Source organism: Bufo bufo, chromosome 3 (assembly GCF_905171765.1).
Source record: "Bufo bufo chromosome 3, aBufBuf1.1, whole genome shotgun sequence".
Lineage (NCBI taxonomy): Eukaryota > Metazoa > Chordata > Amphibia > Anura > Bufonidae > Bufo > Bufo bufo.
In genome coordinates this window covers 200,704,478-200,723,300 of record NC_053391.1, presented here as the reverse complement: position 1 = coordinate 200,723,300, position 18,823 = coordinate 200,704,478, and the positions used below count along the sequence as shown (strand labels likewise).

Here is an 18,823-nt window from a genome sequence, read left to right as displayed (position 1 = left end):
CCTACACTACTTTCACCGTTTATTGCTCGGTCATGCAACTTACCACCCAAATGAATTTTACCTCCTTTTCTTCTCACTAATAGAGCTTTCATTTGGTGATATTTCATTGCTGCTGACATTTTTACTTTTTTTGTTATTAATCGAAATTTAACGATTTTTTTGCAAAAAAATGACATTTTTCACTTTCAGTTGTAAAATTTTGCAAAAAAAACGACATCCATATATAAATTTTGCTCTAAATTTATTGTTCTACATGTCTTTGATAAAAAAAAAAGTTTGGGTAAAAAAAAAATGGTTTGGGTAAAAGTTATAGCGTTTACAAACTATGGTACAAAAATGTGAATTTCCGCTTTTTGAAGCAGATCTGACTTTCTGAGCACCTGTCATGTTTCCTGAGGTTCTACAATGCCCAGACAGTACAAACACCCCACAAATGACCCCATTTCGGAAAGTACACACCCTAAGGTATTCGCTGATGGGCATAGTGAGTTCATGGAACTTTTTATTTTTTGTCACAAGTTAGTGGAAAATGATTTTTATTTTTTTTTTCCTTTTCTTACAAAGTCTCATATTCCACTAACTTGTGACAAAAAATAAAAACTTCTATGAACTCACTATGCCCATCACGAAATACCTTGGGGTCTCTTCTTTCCAAAATGGGGTCACTTGTGGGGTGGTTATACTGCCCTGGCATTCTAGGGGCCCAAATGTGTGGTAAGGAGTTTGAAATCAAATTCTGTAAAAAATGACCTGTGAAATCCGAAAGGTGCTCTTTGGAATATGGGCCCCTTTGCCCACCTAGGCTGCAAAAAAGTGTCACACATCTGGTATCTCCGTACTCAGGAGAAGGTGGGGAATGTGTTTTGGGGTGTCATTTTATATATACCCATGCTGGGTGAGAGAAATATCTTGGTCAAATGCCAACTTTGTATAAAAAAATTGGAAAAGTTGTCTTTTGCCAAGATATTTCTCTCACCCAGCATGGGTATATGTAAAATGACACCCCAAAACACATTCCCCAACTTCTCCTGAGTACGGAGATACCAGATGTGTGACACTTTTTTGCAGCCTAGGTGGGCAAAGGGGCCCATATTCCAAAGAGCACCTTTCGGATTTCACAGGTCATTTTTTACAGAATTTGATTTCAAACTCCTTACCACACATTTGGGCCCCTAGAATGCCAGGGCAGTATAACTACCCCACAAGTGACCCCATTTTGGAAAGAAGAGACCCCAAGGTATTCGCTGATGGGCATAGTGAGTTTATGGAAGTTTTTATTTTTTGTCACAAGTTAGTGGAATATGAGACTTTGTATGAAAAAAAAAAAAAAAAAAAAAAAACAGCATTTTCCACTAACTTGTGACAAAAAATAAAAAATTCTAGGAACTCGCCATGCCCCTCACGGAATACCTTGGGGTGTCTTCTTTCCAAAATGGGGTCACTTGTGGGGTAGTTATACTGCCCTGGCATTTTCCAGGGGCCCTAATGTGTGGTAAGTAGGTAAATGACCTGTGAAATCCTAAAGGTGCTCTTTGGAATATGGGCCCCTTTGCCCACCTAGGCTGCAAAAAAGTGTCACACATGTGGTATCGCCGTATTCAGGAGAAGTTGGGGAATGTGTTTTGGGGTGTCATTTTACATATACCCTTGCTGGGTGAGAGAAATATCTTGACAAAAGACAACTTTTCCCATTTTTTTATACAAAGTTGGCATTTGACCAAGATATTTCTCTCACCCAGCATGGGTATATGTAAAATGACACCCCAAAACACATTCCCCAACTTCTCCTGAGTACGGCGATACCAGATGTGTGACACTTTTTTGCAGCCTAGATGCGCAATGGTGCCCAAATTCCTTTTAGGAGGGCATTTTTAGACATTTGGATACCAGACTTCTTCTCACGCTTTGGGGCCCCTAGAATGCCAGGGCAGTATAAATACCCCACATGTGACCCCATTTTGGAAAGAAGACACCCCAAGGTATTCAATGAGGGGCATGGCGAGTTCATAGAATTTTTTTTTTTTTGGCACAAGTTAGCGGAAATTGATATTTTTAATTTTTTTCTCACAAAGTCTCCCTTTCCGCTAACTTGGGACAAAAATTTCAATCTTTCATGGACTCAATATGCCCCTCACGGAATACCTGGGGGTGTCTTCTTTCCGAAATGGGGTCACATGTGGGGTATTTATACTGCCCTGGCATTCTAGGGGCCCTAAAGCGTGAGAAGAAGTCTGGAATATAAATGTCTAAAAAATTTTACGCATTTGGATTCCGTGAGGGGCATGGTGAGTTCATGTGAGATTTTATTTTTTGACACAAGTTAGTGGAATATGAGACTTTGTAAGAAAAAAAAAAAAAAATTCCGCTAACTTGGGCCAAAAAAATGTCTGAATGGAGCCTTACAGAGGGGTGATAAATGACAGGGGGGGTGATCAATGACAGGGGGGGTGATCAATGACAGGGGGGTGATCAGGGAGTCTATATGGGGTGATAACCACAGTCATTGATCACGCCCGTGTAAGGCTTCATTCAGACGTCCGGATGCGTTTTGCGGATCCGATCCATCTATCAGTGGATCCGTAAAAATCATGCGGACGTCTGAATGGAGCTTTACAGGGGGGTAATCAATGACAGGGGGGTGATCAGGGAGTCTATATGGGGTGATCACCACAGTCATTGATCACGCCCCTGTAAGGCTTCATTCAGACGTCCGGATGCGTTTTGCGGATCCGATCCATCTATCAGTGCATCCGTAAAAATCATGCGGACATCTGAATGGAGCTTTACAGGGGGTTGATCAATGACAGGGGGGTGATCAGGGAGTCTATATGGGGTGATCACCACAGTCATTGATCACGCCCCTGTAAGGCTTCATTTAGACGTCCGGATGCGTTTTGCGGATCCGATCCATCTATCAGTGCATCCGTAAAAATCATGCGGACATCTGAATGGAGCTTTACAGGGGGTTGATCAATGACAGGGGTGTAATCAATGACAGGGGGGTGATCAGGGAGTCTATATGGGGTGATAACCACAGTCATTGATCATGCCCCTGTAAGGCTTCATTCAGACGTCCGGATGCGTTTTGCGGATCCGATCCATCTATCAGTGCATCTGTAAAAATCATGCGGACATCTGAATGGAGCTTTACAGGGGGGTGATCAGGGAGTCTATATGGGGTGATCACCACAGTCATTGATCATGCCCCTGTAAGGCTTCATTCAGACGTCCGGATGCGTTTTGCGGATCCGATCCATCTATCAGTGGATCCGTAAAAATCATGCGGACGTCTGAATGGAGCTTTACAGGGGGGTGATCAATGACAGGGGGGTAATCAATGACAGGGGGGTGATCAGGGAGTCTATATGGGGTGATCAGGGTTGATCAGGGGCTAATAAGGGGTTAATAAGTGACGGGGGGGGGGGTGTAGTGTAGTGTAGTGGTGCTTGGTGCTACTTTACTGAGCTACCTGTGTCCTCTGGTGGTCGATCCAAACAAAGGGGACCACCAGAGGACCAGGTAGCAGGTATATTAGACGCTGTTATCAAAACAGCGTCTAATATACCTGTTAGGGGTTAAAAAAAACACATCTCCAGCCTGCCAGCGAACGATCGCCGCTGGCAGGCTGGAGATCAACTCTCTTACCTTCCGTTCCTGTGAGCGCGCGCGCCTGTGTGCGCGCGTTCACAGGAAATCTCGCGTCTCGCGAGAGGACGCGCCGGCGCGTCCAGGAGGAATAAATCAACCACCTCCAGGACGCGTCTGTGCGTACAGCGGTCCGGAGGTGGTTAAATAGATTTTGGAAGTCTTTTTTTTTTTTTTTTTTGAGTAAAAAAATATACAAGAGCGGAAATCACAGGCTCAGACAGACCCTTCTGTTCTAACGTAACCTGCTCAGTCTCCAAGCTGTTAGATGTAATGGGGATACGCTTGGATGGGACACCAAGTTGGAGGATGCTGCTGCCATCTTTTAACTCCAGATTCCTTGCACCACTTGATCTTTGGTGTGGGCCCCACCCCCACGTCGGTGGTAATAACGTCACCAAAACACTCCTCTCTGAAGATTTCTTCTGATCTTCATTTCTTACTGTTTTGTCTAAAGTGTTTTGATTTCCATGCCAGGCTTTTAAAAGAAAAGCTTGTAGAATCCTTGTGTGGCGTTGAGCTCATCAGACTGCTGGAATGGATGAAGTTAGATGGCCTAAAAGGGTCATGATGTTCCTGATGGATATTATCCTAGATTTGCAAAACAGCAAGACTCAGAGAGGGAAGTCTGTTTTTCTTGAGGAAGAAAGGACATAAGATTGTGGGAGTCGAGCAAGACTCCCAGAAATATTTTTTTCACGGCTGGGTGGGATTTAGGTCTGATTTTTTTGTACAATTTGCAGATGAACCTTCAAATCTTGTAGGGACGGGGCTGCCCAAAAAAATAAATAAAAATCATCCAGGTATGGAAAAATCAAGATGCGCTAAAGATGTAGAAAACTCGTCGTCACCTTGGCCATAATCTTTGAGAAGATTTTTGGGGCTGTGGATAACCCGAAGGGAAGGGACACCTCAGAAATACTGCAATCCTGAGAAACTTCTGAAAGTCTCTGTGGATGGGGACATGGTAGTATGCATCAGAGAGATCCAGGGTTACCATGTAGCAGTCGCGAGTCAAAAGATTTACTGTGGACCTGATAGTCTCCATTTTAAATATTTTGTAGGTTATGTTTTTGTTTCACCTCTTTAGATTTGTTAACCTGAAAGACTTGTTTAGTTTCTGGATTAGAAAGATGGGTGAATAAAATCCTGTTCCCTCCTGATCTTCAGGAACCGGGATTATGACTCGCTTTTGCAGAAGAAAATATATTTCTGATTCTACAACCAACTGTTATTCTTTTTGAAGTAAAGGCTTGTTGCATGTGTAGTGATCTGGAGGAGGAGCAGGGAATTCCAGTTTGTAACCTTCGGTTCTAGTACTCATCACCCAAGGAAACATTTTTAATCTGCCTCCTACCTGAGATCTGGCGTTATTGTGAGGGCTTTTCGGAACTTTCTGGAGTGAACAAAAAACCATCTCCCCGAACCCTCTTTTTTCCTTTGGTCTGGCCTGGTTCTTCTGGTTTCGAAAGGAAAAACTTTTCTAGTAAAATTTTGAGTCTGAAGGAAAGCCTTTTTTCTTGTCCGATGCCTTGTCCAGAATATCATCTAATACTGGACCGAACAACTTGTCTCCCTCACACGGTATGGAGCATAAGCAACTTCTAGAGCTAGCATCTCCAGACCTTAACCTGAGCCATATTGCGCTACGGGTGGCATTAATAAGGGCAGAGAATCTGGCGGAGAGTTTTACTAGATCCGCAGAGGAGTCAAACCAAAAATTTGAGGCCTGCTTCAGAATGGGTATAGAGGATAGGATTTCCTCTCAGGGGGTACCCGCCGCCAAGTGTTCCTCCAATTGGGCTAGCCAGACAGAAAAATGATCTGGAAGTGCAAGTAGCACAGTATTCATGTTGAGCCTTTGTACATACACTGGAGTTTTTCCATATGTTGCCAATTAAGTATTCCCCGTTACCTGTAGCGCTTTCAGCGCTTCCCCCAGAGCTGTCAGTCCAGTATCCCGTCCTAGCAATATCAGGGGGCGGAGTCAGTTGACACGCCCATACATCTGAGTCACGGAGCAGCAGGATGGATTACACCCATGGGGCTTCCTGTATTTAGACCCGCGTTTGGCCATCCTAGTTCCGGGCACATACAGTCCACACGATATCAGTGGTGGACCGCTATTTCTATCGATACTGCTCTGCAAGATTCTTGCTCCTGATGACACGTGGTGCATTGTTGCCTGTGTAGAAACGCGTCAAGCTTAGACCGTGTGAGCTTAATGAGTGGTGTTTGTACTGGATGGGTACATGATGCTTCGTACCACCAGGTCCTATGCCAGCCCCTGATGTAGCGTGGCCTCGTTCACATACCAGCATGGACTGCAGGCTGTACAACTGATCGGCAGCAGTGGTAGTGTTTTATAAATGTGAATTGAGGCACAGTTGATTGGTCAGACTCCTAGCTGACCATCATTACTTACAGGTCCTTTTTTTCATGTGAGGATTATTTATATACCCCTCACTGCTATAGGCATCCTAATAGCCTGTTCATGCACAATGCTTCGTTCAAGGTGCCCTGATTTTTATCATAATATTTCATGAATTTGATTCTGCAAGAGGATATTTCCTCTTGAAGGAATTTGGAATCATTTCGCTTTTCAGGATCTTTTCATTCTTTATCCATTAGCATTTTGATATTATTATGGACGGGAAAACTCTTTCCCCCAATCTCTGAAACATTTGGTCTTGAATGGATTGAGACTTTTACGTCCTCAATCTTCATAGCGGCTCTTATGGTCTTTAATAATCTTTCCGTATCCTCTGGAAGACACAAGGAGGGGGGGGGGGGGGGGGGGGGGTGGCGATAACCTTGAATACATTACCGCTTTACTTCTTCCTTAATTAGATTTTTAATAGACTCTAGCAAGGAAGGGGATTCCTGTCATTACGTTATCCGTACATCTGGGACAAACTGCCTTTTTAGTTTTTGACGTCAGAGTTTTCCTACAAATAACACATTTTTGCCCTGATTCTCCGCCAGAGGATTTTATGGTGATGGCCTCTCTGCCCTATAATGCAATAATAGTAATCAGGGCTTTAAGATAGTAAAGAAGTAAAAAAAGGTCCAGCACCAAACACCAATTAGGAAGAGGTAATAGCTGCAGACACAAATTTAAAAGGAGGCTTAGGCCTCTTACACACGAATGCGTGCGCCCCGTGGCCGTGCTGTGGCCCGCAATGCACTAACACCCACTGTGGGGCTGCCACAGCAGATCAGGGACCCATTCACTTTAATAGGTCCGCAATCCAGCCGTTCCGCAAAAAGATGAACATGTTCTATCTTTTTGCAGAACGGAAGTACAGGACGAAACCCCACTGAAGCACTCCGTAGTGCTTCCGTTCGTGTTTCTGTTCTGCACCTCCAGATTTGCAGACCCATTGAAGTGAATGGGTCCGCATCCGTGATGCGGAATGCACATGGAACGGTGCCCGTGTATTGCGGATCCGCAATACAGCCACGGAGCGTGCATGTTTGTGTGCAATAAGCCTTACCGAGCAGTAGGATCTACAGGCATGCATGGCATGTCAGAGGTACCCAACATTATGCAAGGGTCTCTGCACAGAAGACGCCGAACTGCTGTGCTCCATGCTTCCCAACACTCCCCCTTTCATATCCGCCAGGCCTCTGACGTCATGTACTGGTGGAATTGATGAACAGAGGCCTGGCAATGGAATTCTCAGACCAGAGAATCCCAGCCTGTACTGAGCTTCCGCGCGATCCCTCACTCCCCGCCGTATATTGAAGCTGGGGAGCGGGTGCCCGGGGCTGCCTTCACTGAAGGACTTACGCCGAAGTGGAGCAGAGGACAAAGACCTCCCAAGCTCACGTCCTCTGCACTGGCCCTCTCAATGGAGGTAAAAAAAAAACAGGCCCTGTGAACTTGAAAACGGAACTCCTGACCCCAGCAGTAGCAGCTTCTATAGGATCCCGAGGACAGGAAACACCTGAAGCAGGTGAAGGGAGGGGGCCCTTTAAACTGGAGCTTCTACATAGTTTCCTGTCCTGTGGAGGCAGGGACACCCTCTTGAGAGTTCCATTGTGGAGGCGCTGGGGAAAATTGTAAAATATCAGTAGAGGAATTGTGTTTTAATGCATCCCTTACCTTCCGGCTGTAATAAGCGTTGTGATTATAACCTTGTATTCCATAAGCTTATTTTTGCAAGGATATTCATATGCCTGGGTTGTATCATTCCAGTTACAACAGGGCTATGGATGCAACAAGAGAAAATCTGTGTGTAGTAAATCATATACAGTACAAGAAACAATGATATGCTGTATTTACAAGTCTAAGCATGTGCCCGAGCATGCTACATGAGAAAAGGCTAGGTTAAAAATACTTTGGGTATACCTGTGTTAGGCATACAGAGTTACAGAATGGGTTTATAGGATTCTAAGGATGCTGGGTTCACAACTTGTGGAAATGTGTCATGCAGACAATTACTCTACAGCAAAAAACAGTATACGTTTTACCGCACATTGCCAAGGTTTTGTGATTTGGTTATTGATCTGCGGTTTTTACACAATGGGGGAGATTTAATCTTCTGCGCGTCGGAGGTGGTGGAGCTGCAGTAGATTTGTCTTCATTTGCTCTAGAAAACTGGCAAAATGAAGATACAATTCACCAGGCCTGCTGGCCCCAACCCCATCCCTCAACGAACCCCCTTTTCAGAAAAGTGGCAAGGGTGGCATTCAAAAAGTCAAAACAAGAAAAATGCATGAGAGTCTGCTGTGCAATGATTGTGTGGGACTACTGCAAAGTGTCACCACGACCCAAATGTGCGTGAGGATGAAGACCGCCAGAACGCTCTTGCATAAAGATCATGGCACTCAAAAGGGAAGGGAATTCCAGCACTCTGTTCTGGTAGAGGAGGACAATACTGGAATTGCCATGCATGCAGCATTTCTTTTTCCGGAGGAAAGCACTCTTGGTAAAAAAATAATAAAAAATAAATAAATAAAGATTCCATTTCGCCCTATAAGACGCAACGGCCCATAAGACGCACCTAGGTTTTTGAGGAGGAAAATAAGAATATTTTTAACCAAAAAGGTGCGCTTTTGGTCGGTTTGAACTAATGGCGGTCTGTGCATGACACTATTATGGGGAATCTGTGGATGATGCACAGTTATGGGGTGGGGATCTGTGGATGGCACTGTTATGGGGTGGTGGATCTGTGGATGACACTGCTATATGTGTGTCATTCACAGATCCTCCCCCATAACAGTCCCATCCACAGATTCCCCCATCATAATGCCATCCACAGACCCCCCCCCCCCCATCATTATCCCATTCACAGATTCCTAGGGAGGGGCTGTAGTAGGTGGGGAGAGCGGCGGGGCAGTGGCTCAGTATGTACTGTATTATACGTAGTGCTAATCATCATATCTAAACTGATTAATGATGCGCTCCCCATGTGTACCGTACTTACGGTACATATGTCACGCGCCTGTAGTAAGCACTAGCAGCTAGGCCGGGCGGGCGGCCGTAACTCACTGAGGTCACGTGCCTGCTCAGCCTACTTTATGAATGAAGCAGGTGCGTGACCTCAGTGAGTTACGGCCGCCCGCCCGGCCTGCCTGCTAGTGCTTACTACAGGAGCGTGACATATGTACCGGTAAGTACGGTACACATGGGGGGGGGGCGCATCATTATTCAGTTTAGATATGATTAACACTACATATAATACAGTACATACTGAGCGGCGGGGCCTGAGTACAGTGACTGCACTGCCCCGCCGCTCTCCCCGCCTACTACAGTCCCTCCTCACTAATACATCGCAGTCTGCGATGCTGCAGCATCGCAGACTGCGATGTAAATTGCCAGCATTCGCCCAACAAGACGCAGGGGCACTTTTGGGGGGAAAAGAGTGCATCTTATGGGGCGAAAAATATGGTATATAGAATAAGGATCCAGTGGGCCCCGGTATTGTCTGGCTACATCGGATACAGCAGTTTCAGTATTCTGCTCCTCTGCCCGAACAGAGTACCAGAATGCCCTAAGGAAACCTGTTTAAACAGTGCCATGCTACATCATGTAATTTTTTTTGTACTACAGAAAAATTGGACTTTTAATAAAGACCACTAATCCAAGAGGCAATTTGGCTTTGTATAGATGTCAAGGGGAAGATATTTTCTGCTTCTCTGAATACAGAAAGTAATGAAATTATATCACACTTTTGGGGATACAGAGCACAATCGGATTTCACCTCTAATTTCTCAGATGCTCTTTTGAAAATAAAGCATAAACCCAACTACAACCAATGGACAACTACCACAGTAGTATCAAACTCCAGACCTAGACTCCAATATATTTTATCAGAGACACTTCATGCAAAATACACTGCTCAAAAAAATAAAGGGAAATACTTTGTTCTTTACATAGTTGAATGTGCTGACAACAAAATCACACAAAAATTAAAAAAATGGAAATAAAATTTTTCAACCCATGGAGGTCTGGATTTGGAGTCACACTCAAAATTAAAGTGGAAAAACACACTACAGGCTGATCCAACTTTGATGTAATGTCCTTAAAACAAGTCAAAATGAGGCTCAGTAGTGTGTGTGGCCTCCACGTGCCTGTATGACCTCCCTACAACGCCTGTGCATTCTCCTGATGAGGTGGCGGTCGGTCTCCTGAGGGATCTCCTCCCAGACCTGGACTAAAGCATCTGCCAACTCCTGGACAGTCTGTGGTGCAACGTGACGTTGGTGGATAGAGCGAGACATGATGTCCCAGATGTACTCAATTGTATTCAGGTCCGGGGAACGGGCGGGCCAGTCCATAGCATCAATGCCTTCGTCTTGCAGGAACTGCTGACACACTCCAGCCACATGAGGTCTAGCATTGTCTTGCATTAGGAGGAACCCAGGGCCAACCGCACCAGCATATGGTCTCACAAGGGGTCTGAGGATCTCATCTCGGTACCTAATGGCAGTCAGGCTACCTCTGGCGAGCACATGGAGGGCTGTGCGGCCCTCCAAAGAAATGCCACCCCACACCATTACTGACCCAATGCCAAACCGGTCATGCTGGAGGATGTTGCAGGCAGCAGAACGTTCTCCACGGCGTCTCCAGACTCTGTCACGTCTGTCACATGTGCTCAGTGTGAAACTGCTTTCATCTGTGAAGAGCACAGGGCGCCAATGGCGAATTTGCCAATCTTGGTGTCCTCTGGCAAATGCCAAACGTCCTGCACGATGTTGGGCTGTAAGCACAACCCCCACCTGTAGACGTCGGGCCCTCAGAGTCTGTTTCTGACCGTTTGAGCAGACACATGCACATTTGTGGCCTGCTGGAGGTCATTTTGCAGGGCTCTGGCAGTGCTCCTCCTGTTCCTCCTTGCACAAAGGCGGAGGTAGCGGTCCTGCTGCTGGGTTGTTGCCCTCCTACGGCCTCCTCCACATCTCCTGATGTACTGGCCTGTCTCATGGTAGCGCCTCCATGCTCTGGACACTACGCTGACAGACACAGCAAACCTTCTTGCCACAGCTCGCATTGATGTGCCATCCTGGATAAGCTGCACTACCTGAGCCACTTGTGTGGGTTGTAGACTCAGTCTCATGCTACCACTAGAGTGAAAGCACCGCCAGCATTCAAAAGTGACCAAAACATCAGCCAGGAAGCATAGGAACTGAGAAGTGGTCTGTGGTCACCACCTGCAGAACCACTCCTTTATTGGGGTGTCTTGCTAATTGCCTATAATTTCCACCTGTTGTCTATCCCATTTGCACAACAGCATGTGAAATTGATTGTAACTCAGTGTTGCTTCCTAAGTGGACAGTTTGATTTCACTGAAGTGTGATTGACTTGGAGTTACATTGTGTTGTTTAAGTGTTCCCTTTATTATTTTGAGCAGTATATATGAAACATACCTTGATAATTTTTGGAACAAAACGGAAATCTCTGCTGCTGGCCATCATCCTGTAAATATCTTTCTTATCTATGTGTTTCATTAAGCGCTCACAGATCAGATCTGACGCGCTGTTCGATGGCGCACATGCAAGGACACGGCACTTAGGGATATTCTTTAGCACCTGTAAAGTGGGATATTATAAGGTAATGGTAACAAAAAAATTCAGTTACATTTGTCAGCTGACCATCACACCTATATCAACTTATTGTACTTAAGTAGATGAAATAAATAGATGAACTGGACTGGCACTCTGTATGTATGGCGTGATAAGGATAAGATGCAATAAAATATAGTAAAATACAATTAAATATGAATAAGAGATGTATAAATACGATATGAAGTGATCACACAATTTAATAACTATAAAATATAAATGTATCACTACAATGATAGACACTGCACAACAATATAAAACACTGCAAATGACAATCAATTACAATAAATTAATATTGAAAAAAAGTTCCTTCATATATAAGTCCTTGGATAAAAATAGAAGGAGTAGGTATAATGTCCTTCCTCTCCAGTACTATGTAATGAGAGGTACCGCTTGTATGCAGTGTGTGATTTTAGTCCATAATTTGAAAAGGACTATGCAAGGAAAGGGTTTTCAGATGGCTTTTTAGTTGTAATCCAAATATAATGGATAAAGTGCTGTATGCTCTCAGGTAACAATGGTCTTACCTTGACCCAGATAATTTTCAAAGGTACCGCATACCAGATTGTACACGATTTCGTCTTGTATCGGAGGACGCCGAGGTAGCGAGGTCTGTGGCGTACTACTGGCTGATTCCGTAGTAGAGACGAGTGACCGGACTGTTCGTGTCTCAGGACGTCGGCGTCTCACGTGACCTATGACGTACCTCTGGTCCGGGATTGTATCAGATTATCGCGGGAGGTGAACTCGGCGATTTCTGTGTGACAGAATTCTTTCTTGGAGCGCTCCAAATTTTGAAGAAATGTTCACAGACTTGATATCATCTGTGAGAAGGCCTTAGACGAAATGGGAGCTATCAGGAGTGAGCTATTCCTATTTATTTATTGTACTTAAGATTTGTCCCCTTTGGTGACTATAAAAGGCCTCTAATATTTTGGAATGTTTTACATGAGATCTTGGATGGTGTCTTTAAATTATTGCATTTGTGAGGATGAGAAGGTCTGGCTTGCCAATAGGCATTCCATTTCATTCCATGCAGGTTGGTGCAAATTCTTCAAACCAGGTCTTCATGGATCTTTCTTTGTGCACAGGCACACAGTTATGTTGGAAGGGGAAAGTGCCTTCTACAAACGTATCACAAAGCTTGACGGGCTGTACTAAAAAAGTTACAGGGTCTAATCCCAATCCTGAGTAACAGACACATACCGTTATAACTCAGCCACAGAATTTTTCAGTAGACTAGGATTGTGGTTTTAATTAGAGAAAGGTAGTGCTCAAGACAAACCATGCATATAAATAGTTAATTAAAATAAAGTAGATATTATGTTATACAAAGTACTGCTGGAAAATGAATACAGATACTCAAAACTTAGACGTGGAAAAATCAAGTGTAAAAAATACAATCCATATAGAAAAAAAAATAGTAAAATTTTTGTACAAAATAAAAAAGCAGACAAGTGAATGACAAAAGGTGCAGTTAAAAAAAAAATTTAAAAATTTAAAAAAAGGGTACTCAAATAGCACAATACATATATGTGTATAAATTACATTATTAAATAGGTCAATGGAAAAAAATATGCCCTAAGGACAGTAGTTAAACAATGTACTACAGTACAATATATCTGTAGTACTCAAATGCGTCATGGCCAAACTACAAGTATAACTGACCCAAACTATCAGCATCACAGATTCCCATCATGGTGTGAGTGCAGGCAGGCCATGACATGGAGTAATATGGATCTATTATACAGCCGGCACAATGATGTGTGAATCTGGCCTCAGCCCCACCCCCAGAAAAAACAAAACAAAATATATAGTCATGTGAAAAAGTGAGGGCACCCCATGAAAAGGCAATGCCCATATATATGTGGAGTATTACTGTAATCATACAGACCTGCCAAATAAAACCCATCATACCATCATGTATCATTTATACTGCACAATCAACAGAAAAATCCAGACTTTGTTCATTTAACCTCCAAAGTCATCAAAAATGTCATACTCCCCATAATGGATTTCTATGAAGACTACACCAAACAAAGCCCTCACACAGCATAGTCAACAGAAAAAATAAAAAATTAGAAATAAAATTTAAAAAAAAAAAAGTTATGGCGGTCAGAATTTGTAGATACAAAAAAAAAAAAAACACTTTTAAGGCCATGTACACCTTCGGAGGCAATTTTTGTTTATGATTGCATTTTACTCATTTTTTTGCTAAAATCATATTTTCAATTGGCCTTTATTAAAAATATTGAGCCGTGGGGCGTGGCCTAGTGGATGATGTGAGCGGACGTGTGGTGCAGAGCTCCTCCGTCACCTCGGCTAACTTATCCTGAAAAGGCTCCTGGATTAAAGTTTCTCCTGACGGTACCTTATCGGACGGACACCAGAGCACCCACCCGAACTGCTGGGGGGACTGCACCAGGCAGACATGACCAGCAGAAAGGAGCAGAGAGCGCCGGAGAAGGAAAGCCAAGATGGCGCCGACGCCACTCCTGGGCACTCAGGCTGCGTCACGGCACTTCAGAAAGAAGCCGCGGCTAAGCTGGAGAAGTATGCCAGACTCTCGAATGTGGCCTCAGGGAAAGGTACGCCTAAAAAAGCAGTGGCAAATGAGGACCTGTCTGATATGGACTCTGACGCTGATGGGCCAGATCCGGATAATACTCTGGCGGCCCGTTCAAATAGATTTGGCGCGTTAGCTACTGCAAGTGACTGTCTGCCCTCTGGAACTCATGATTCTGATTCAGAAGAGCCGACCCTTAAAGATTTCATGCAGGCCATTGCTAAATGTGGCAAGTCGCTGAATACACTCACCATGCAAGTGGGGGCCATTAAAGAAGATCTCTATAGTGAGACATGATATGAGGAAGCTGGCTGACCGCACTGGAGGGTCGGGTGGGTGAAATGGAAGACGCCATGACACCTTTGGCTAATACTGTGAGAGATTATTCATTAAGACTGGATACTATTGCTGCAAAGCAGGATGATCTTGAAAACCGCTCCCGCAGAAACAACGTACGGAGAAAGTGGAAGGTGGAAATCAGTCTGAATTTTTTGAATCCTGGTTACGGGAGAACTTTGGCGCAGATGTATTGACCCCTCTGTTTGCAGTGGAAAGGGCTCATAGGGTCCCTATGCGGCCTTTACCACCAGGTGCCCCACCTAGAACAGTCTTGATCAAGATTCTACATTTCAGAGACCGGGAAATTATTTTAAGAAAAGCGCGGGATAAACCGGATTTGTCTGTAGATGGCCATAAGGTAGCGCTTTTTCTGGATTATTCGCAGGAAGTCCAGAAGCGGAGGGCCAGATTTGCAGATGTTAAAAGGCGCTTGCGGGCGCATGGCGTGTCATAATCCATGATGTATCCGGCCAAGCTACGTGTGGCTGCACTGGGGACCACACATTTCTTTGAGGATCCGAAAGAAGCAGCAAGATGGTTGGATCGGCATGAAAGACAGCTTGCAGCGGAACACGACTGATCCATGAGAGGAGAAGCGTCATTAGGTTTATTGGTTCAGGTCATATACTCCTGTTTGATATGGCTTGGTGTTGAGTGGGTGTGAGTGCTCGGGTGAAATGTTATGTCTGATAACGATATGCGAATGGGGAAATTTTATTGTACTGCTATTGGAATGTAAAGTCTGAAAGGTATAATAACTCTTTAAATAATTCCCGTATAGTTGTCCGAGGAGTCAGGAGAGGGGAGGCTCTGGCCCTTTTCCGAGCTCGTTACCTACAGTTGTTTCTGGTTCATTTTAACCTTTTCTCTAAGTGACAGGAGGAAAGGTCTTTAACACTCGACTGACTAATAGCGGGTTGTGTGCTGATTCCCACGGGCCTTATTTAGGTGTTCTAGTGGGACCCGTTATTGGGGTGGTCGCAGTTTTGAGTAGTGGATTGAATGTTTAGGAAGGAATGTTGGGGGGGGTGGGGGGAGGGGGATGTCTTGTTCAACCTTATTGCACGCACTGAATATGAGGATGCAGGTATTAGTTTAAGGTCTGTATATGATATGACTTGCTATTGTGTTTGCTCTCCTGATGTACTTAGTTTGGGCGCCGGGTTTGATCATTTCTGGATATTTAAGTATGGCGGGAAGGGTTAATGTGCTTAGTTGGAATATAAGGGGGATTAAGGATGTAGTTAAAAGACGAGCAGTTATGGATTGCCTGAATCAGCATCAACCATTGATTTGTTGTGTGCAGGAGACTCACCTTACCTCGGACCAGACTAAAGTGCTTGCCCCTGGTTGGGCGGGACACTTATCATTCCACTTTTTCGTCTTTTGCTAGAGGGGTGAGCCTCCTGATACACAGGTCAATTGCGTTTACATGCATCTCCCAAAAGGTAGATAAAGAAGGGAGGTATGTCTGTCTACACTGTGATTTTTGCAACAACATGCGTCTTGGTGGGAGTGTACATTCCGCCACCATACTTACCGGTAGTACTTAAAGATATACTACAGTTTATAGCAGATGTACCTGATGTTCCGGTTCTATTACTGGGGGACTTTAATAATGTCCTTGATCATAATATGGATAGAATGGGGGTGGGTCACATTCCCCATGCGACGGGAATGACATCCTTTGGGGTTCTGATGCGAGAAGCTATGATGCTAGATTTTTGGAGGTTGAAAAACCCGGCAGTGAGTCAGTTCTCTTGCTGCTCTAGCACATATAATTCTCTATCCAGAATTGATCTCATTCTTTGTAATGTTCATATAGGGCAATATGTGAGGGACGTACAATATTTGCCACGTAGGATCTCTGATCACTCTCCGGTGATGGCGGTGTTGGACCTCCGTACAACAAAAAAAATCAAAGGTGTGGGGGTTGGAAGTTTAATCCATACTGGCTACCTCTCCTACCAGATGCTGGCGGAATTGGTGAAAAAGTCAGGGATTTTTTTTTTCAAATTAATTTACCATCCGCAACCAAATCAATGGTGTGGGAGACTATGAAAGCGTTTTTGCGGGTATTGCTTATAGCAGAAATTAGCAAGAAAAAAAATGAAAATAGGGCGCACACGAAAAAGTTGATTATGGAGGTGGAGGCAGCAGAGGCGCAGTATGTTTTGCATCCACAAGATGGTGCTAGAGATAAATGGAAGGAATCCCAACAAAGGCTGAATGATCGGCTGCTGGTTCAAGCGAAAAACAAGTGATTCTTTCAAAAGCAAACCTTTTATGAGGATGGGGAGAGGGCTGGTAGACTTTTGGCATTGATATCTAAAGCCCAGTTACAACCTACATACATTGCAGCCCTGAGGGATTCGTGTGGTGTGGTTCAAACTGAGCCAACGAATTTGCTTCAGGTCATGTACTCTTTCTACTCCACACTATACCAATCTAAATTGAAAGTTATGGATGAGTAAATTGTTCGCTTTTTACAGCCATTAAAATTATGCACCCTAACAAGTGAGCACAGGGAGTTGTTAGCTAGTCCGATTACTGTGCAGGAGCTAGATGTCCAATAATAAAGCCCCAGGCAAAGACGGTTTGCCTGCTGGAGGTATATAAACGCTATTCCAGCATTCTCCTTCCTCAATTGGTAGAGGTATGTAATGACGCCAAGCAGCGGCGGCGGCTCCCTGACTCCATGTATGAAACGGTCAATGTGCTTCTACCTAAACCAGGTAAAGATGTTCTTTAACCTGAATCATATCGCCCCATTTCTTTGCTTCCAGTTGATGTTAAACTTTTAGCAAAAGTACTAGCAAATCGTCTAAACTCAGTAATTACCACCTTAACCACCTCAGCCCACCTAGCTTAAACACCCTTAAAGGGTTTCTATCACTTCGTTTCACCTATTTAGCTTTCAGACACTAGCGATCCGCTAGTGTCTGCTTTATCTAACCATCCTAATATAAGAGCTTATTGTCCTGCCGTTTAGCTAAAAAAATAACTTATATAGATATGCAAATGAGCCTCTAGGTGCTATGAGGGGGCGTGATTAGCACCTAGAGGCTCCGTCTACCTTAACAAACTGCCGCCGCCCAGCGCGTCCCTCCAGCCCGCCCATCTCCAGCTGAAGCGATCCTCTCCGTGCGCGTCTCTGTTCTGCGCATGCGCAGTGAATGTCTGATCGCTTCCCTGCTCAGACATCTCCACTGCGCCTGTTCCTCGGAGCACTATGACGTCATCGGCGCAGGCGCAGTGGAGATGTCTGAGCAGGGAAGCGATCAGACATTCACTGCGCATGCGCCGAATACGAGGAGCATCGCATTCCGGAGGAGATGGGCCGGCTGGAGGGACGCGCTGGGCGGCGGCAGTTTGTTAAGGTAGACGGAGCCTCTAGGTGCTAATCACGCCCCCATAGCACCTAGAGGCTCATTTGCATATCTATATAAGTTATTTTTTTAGCTAAACGGCAGGACAATAAGCTCTTATATTAGGATGGTTAGATAAAGCAGACACTAGCGGATCGCTAGTGTCTGAAAGCTAAATAGGTGAAACTAAGTGATAGAAACCCTTTAATGACCAGGCCACTTTTTACACTTCAGCACTACACTACTTTCACCGTTTATTGCTCGGTCATGCAACTTACCACCCAAATGAATTTTACCTCCTTTTCTTCTCACTAATAGAGCTTTCATTTGGTGGCATTTCATTGCTGCTGACATTTTTACTTTTTTTGTTATTAATCGAAATTTAACGAAATTTTTTTAAAAAAAGACATTTCTCATTTTCAGTTGTAAATTTTTTTTTAAAAAAAAAGACATCCATATATAAATTTTTCTCTAAATTTATTGTTCTACATGTCTTTGATAAAAAAAATGTTTGGGTAAAAAAAAAAAAAAAAAAATGGTTTGGGTAAAAGTTATAGCGTTTACAAACTATGGTACAAAAATGTGAATTTCCGCTTTTTGAAGCAGCTCTGACTTTCTGAGCACCTGTCATGTTTCCTGAGGTTCTACAATGGCCAGACAGTACAAACACCCCACAAATGACCCCATTTCGGGAAAGTAGACACCCTAAGGTATTCACTGATTGGCATAGTGAGTTCATAGAACTTTTTATTTTTTGTTACAAGTTAGCGGAAAATGATGATTTTTTTATTTTATTTGTTTTCCTTACAAAGTCTCATATTCCACTAACTTGTGA

At 44.1% G+C, this 18,823-nt stretch overlaps 1 protein-coding gene across 1 annotated transcript in view; it reads right to left on the bottom strand.

Annotated features, from left to right (window-relative positions):
- LOC120994969 (putative helicase MOV-10) overlaps positions 1 to 18,823 on the bottom strand; it is a 265,367-nt gene that overhangs the window by 13,952 nt on the left and 232,592 nt on the right. Inside the window, exons 12-13 of the mRNA XM_040423881.1 lie at positions 11,521 to 11,682; positions 7,754 to 7,857 (exon numbers count right to left, since the gene is read on the bottom strand). Coding sequence (XP_040279815.1) covers positions 7,754 to 7,857; positions 11,521 to 11,682 — 266 coding nt within the window. The remainder of the gene's footprint in view (positions 1 to 7,753; positions 7,858 to 11,520; positions 11,683 to 18,823) is intronic.